This window comes from Sinocyclocheilus rhinocerous, unplaced genomic scaffold (genome assembly GCF_001515625.1).
Source record: "Sinocyclocheilus rhinocerous isolate Xijiao unplaced genomic scaffold, SAMN03320098_v1.1 scaffold1406, whole genome shotgun sequence".
In the NCBI taxonomy this organism is placed as follows: domain Eukaryota; kingdom Metazoa; phylum Chordata; class Actinopteri; order Cypriniformes; family Cyprinidae; genus Sinocyclocheilus; species Sinocyclocheilus rhinocerous.
This window is the reverse complement of record NW_015647095.1, coordinates 1,629,180-1,630,761: the sequence shown is the minus strand read 5'-3', so window position 1 is coordinate 1,630,761 and position 1,582 is coordinate 1,629,180. Positions and strand designations below refer to the sequence as shown.

General features: G+C 40.2%; 2 protein-coding genes across 2 annotated transcripts in view; one reads left to right on the top strand and one right to left on the bottom strand.

Moving 5' to 3' along the window:
- The window catches only part of LOC107708848 (neural cell adhesion molecule L1-like), a 63,216-nt gene that overhangs the window by 57,575 nt on the left and 4,059 nt on the right, over positions 1–1,582 (top strand). Inside the window, exons 21-23 of the mRNA XM_016513204.1 lie at positions 244–469; positions 556–678; positions 1,369–1,539. Coding sequence (XP_016368690.1) covers positions 244–469; positions 556–678; positions 1,369–1,539 — 520 coding nt within the window. The remainder of the gene's footprint in view (positions 1–243; positions 470–555; positions 679–1,368; positions 1,540–1,582) is intronic.
- Positions 588–1,582, bottom strand: part of LOC107708847 (RIB43A-like with coiled-coils protein 1) — a 10,700-nt gene continuing 9,705 nt past the window's right edge. Inside the window, exon 9 of the mRNA XM_016513203.1 lies at positions 588–647. The gene's annotated coding sequence lies outside the window, so the exon portion shown is untranslated. The remainder of the gene's footprint in view (positions 648–1,582) is intronic.

The window sequence follows — 1,582 nt, the reverse complement described above, 5'->3', positions numbered from 1 at the left end:
TTTTTTTGTTGGTCTTATGAAGTATTCTAATTTGTTGAGATGTGAGCCAATGTGAGAGTTTTTGTTAAATGTGAGCCAAAATCATCACAATTAAAAGAACCAAAGACTTAAACTACTTCAGTCTGTGTGCATTGAATTTATTTAATACACGAGTTTCACAATTTGAGTTGAATTACTGAAATAAATTAACTTTTCCACGACGTTCTAATTTATTGAGATGCACCTGTATAATCCATCCTATAGATTTATCTAATGCACTATGGCCCGGAAAGCAGACACCTCCGACGGGAGCGTGTTAGGGAGGGGAAGCCAAGCGACATCTCGTTTGAGATGACAGACAGTAATGAGGAGAAGAAGGTTCTGGGAGATCTGCAGCCCTACTCCCATTACGCACTGTCTGTGAGTGTCATCAACAATAAAGGAGAAGGTCCCCAGTCTGACCCCCTCACTTTCCACACTCCAGAAGGAGGTAGGAATGAAAGACTGAGAGACAAATAGTAAAAATAGATGAAGAAAGGTGAGGGATTCAAATCCTGTCATCCATTTTTTCCCCAGTACCTGGTCCTCCATCATCTTTACTGCTGGATAGCCCATCGGAGACGGAAATTACACTGCATTGGACTCCGCCCACCCAGCCGAATGGTGTCCTGAAAGGATACATATTACAGTATCAACAAGGTGCGTTGACTGACAGCCTGATTCACTCTCATCAGGCGTATTAGAAGCTGTGAACATTAAAGGGATAGTTCACACAAACTTGACAATTCTGTCATTAATTACTCACCCTCATGTTGTTCCAAACCCGTAAGACCTTCGTTCATCTTTAGAACAGAAATTAAGATATTTTTTATGAAATCCGAGAGCTTCCTGACCCTGCATATACAGCAACATAACCACCACGTTCAAGGCCCAGAAAGGTAGTAAGGACATTGTTAAAATAGTCCATGTGACATCAGTGGTTCAACCATCATTTTATGAAGCTACGAGAATACTTTTTGTGTGCAAAGAAAAAAAATAACGACTTTATTTAACAATTTCTTCTCTTCCGTGTCAGTCGTGGTACTCTCATGAACGCGACGAAAACTGACATGGAAGAGAAGAAATGATTGAATGAAGTCTTTTTTTTCCTTGCGAAGGATGAACGATGGACGTACAGGTTTGGAACGACATGAGAGTAAGTAATTACAGACAGAATTGTAATTTTTGGGTGAACTATCACTTTATGCATCAGAAAACCATTCAAAACACTACAGCAACTGCGTAGCAAGTGCTTGGTGGTTAATATTTTAAAACAACTATTTTTAAAACCACTAAACTATAGTTAAAATAATATTTTTGACATGTCTTTTTCCCCTCATTTCTCTGCAGTTGTTAAGGAAGACGGTCCCATGCAAGTGGAAAAGATCAGTGACCAAGCCGTGTCTCACTTCAGCTTAAAGCTGGATCCTCACAACCGTTACCGCTTCTACCTGCGAGGCTACACTTCTCAGGGAGAAGGACTGCCAATCATCAGGGAGGGAGCTACAACACTGGATGGAGGTCTATCATTTTACTGATCTCTAAATTATATCTAGACATATGT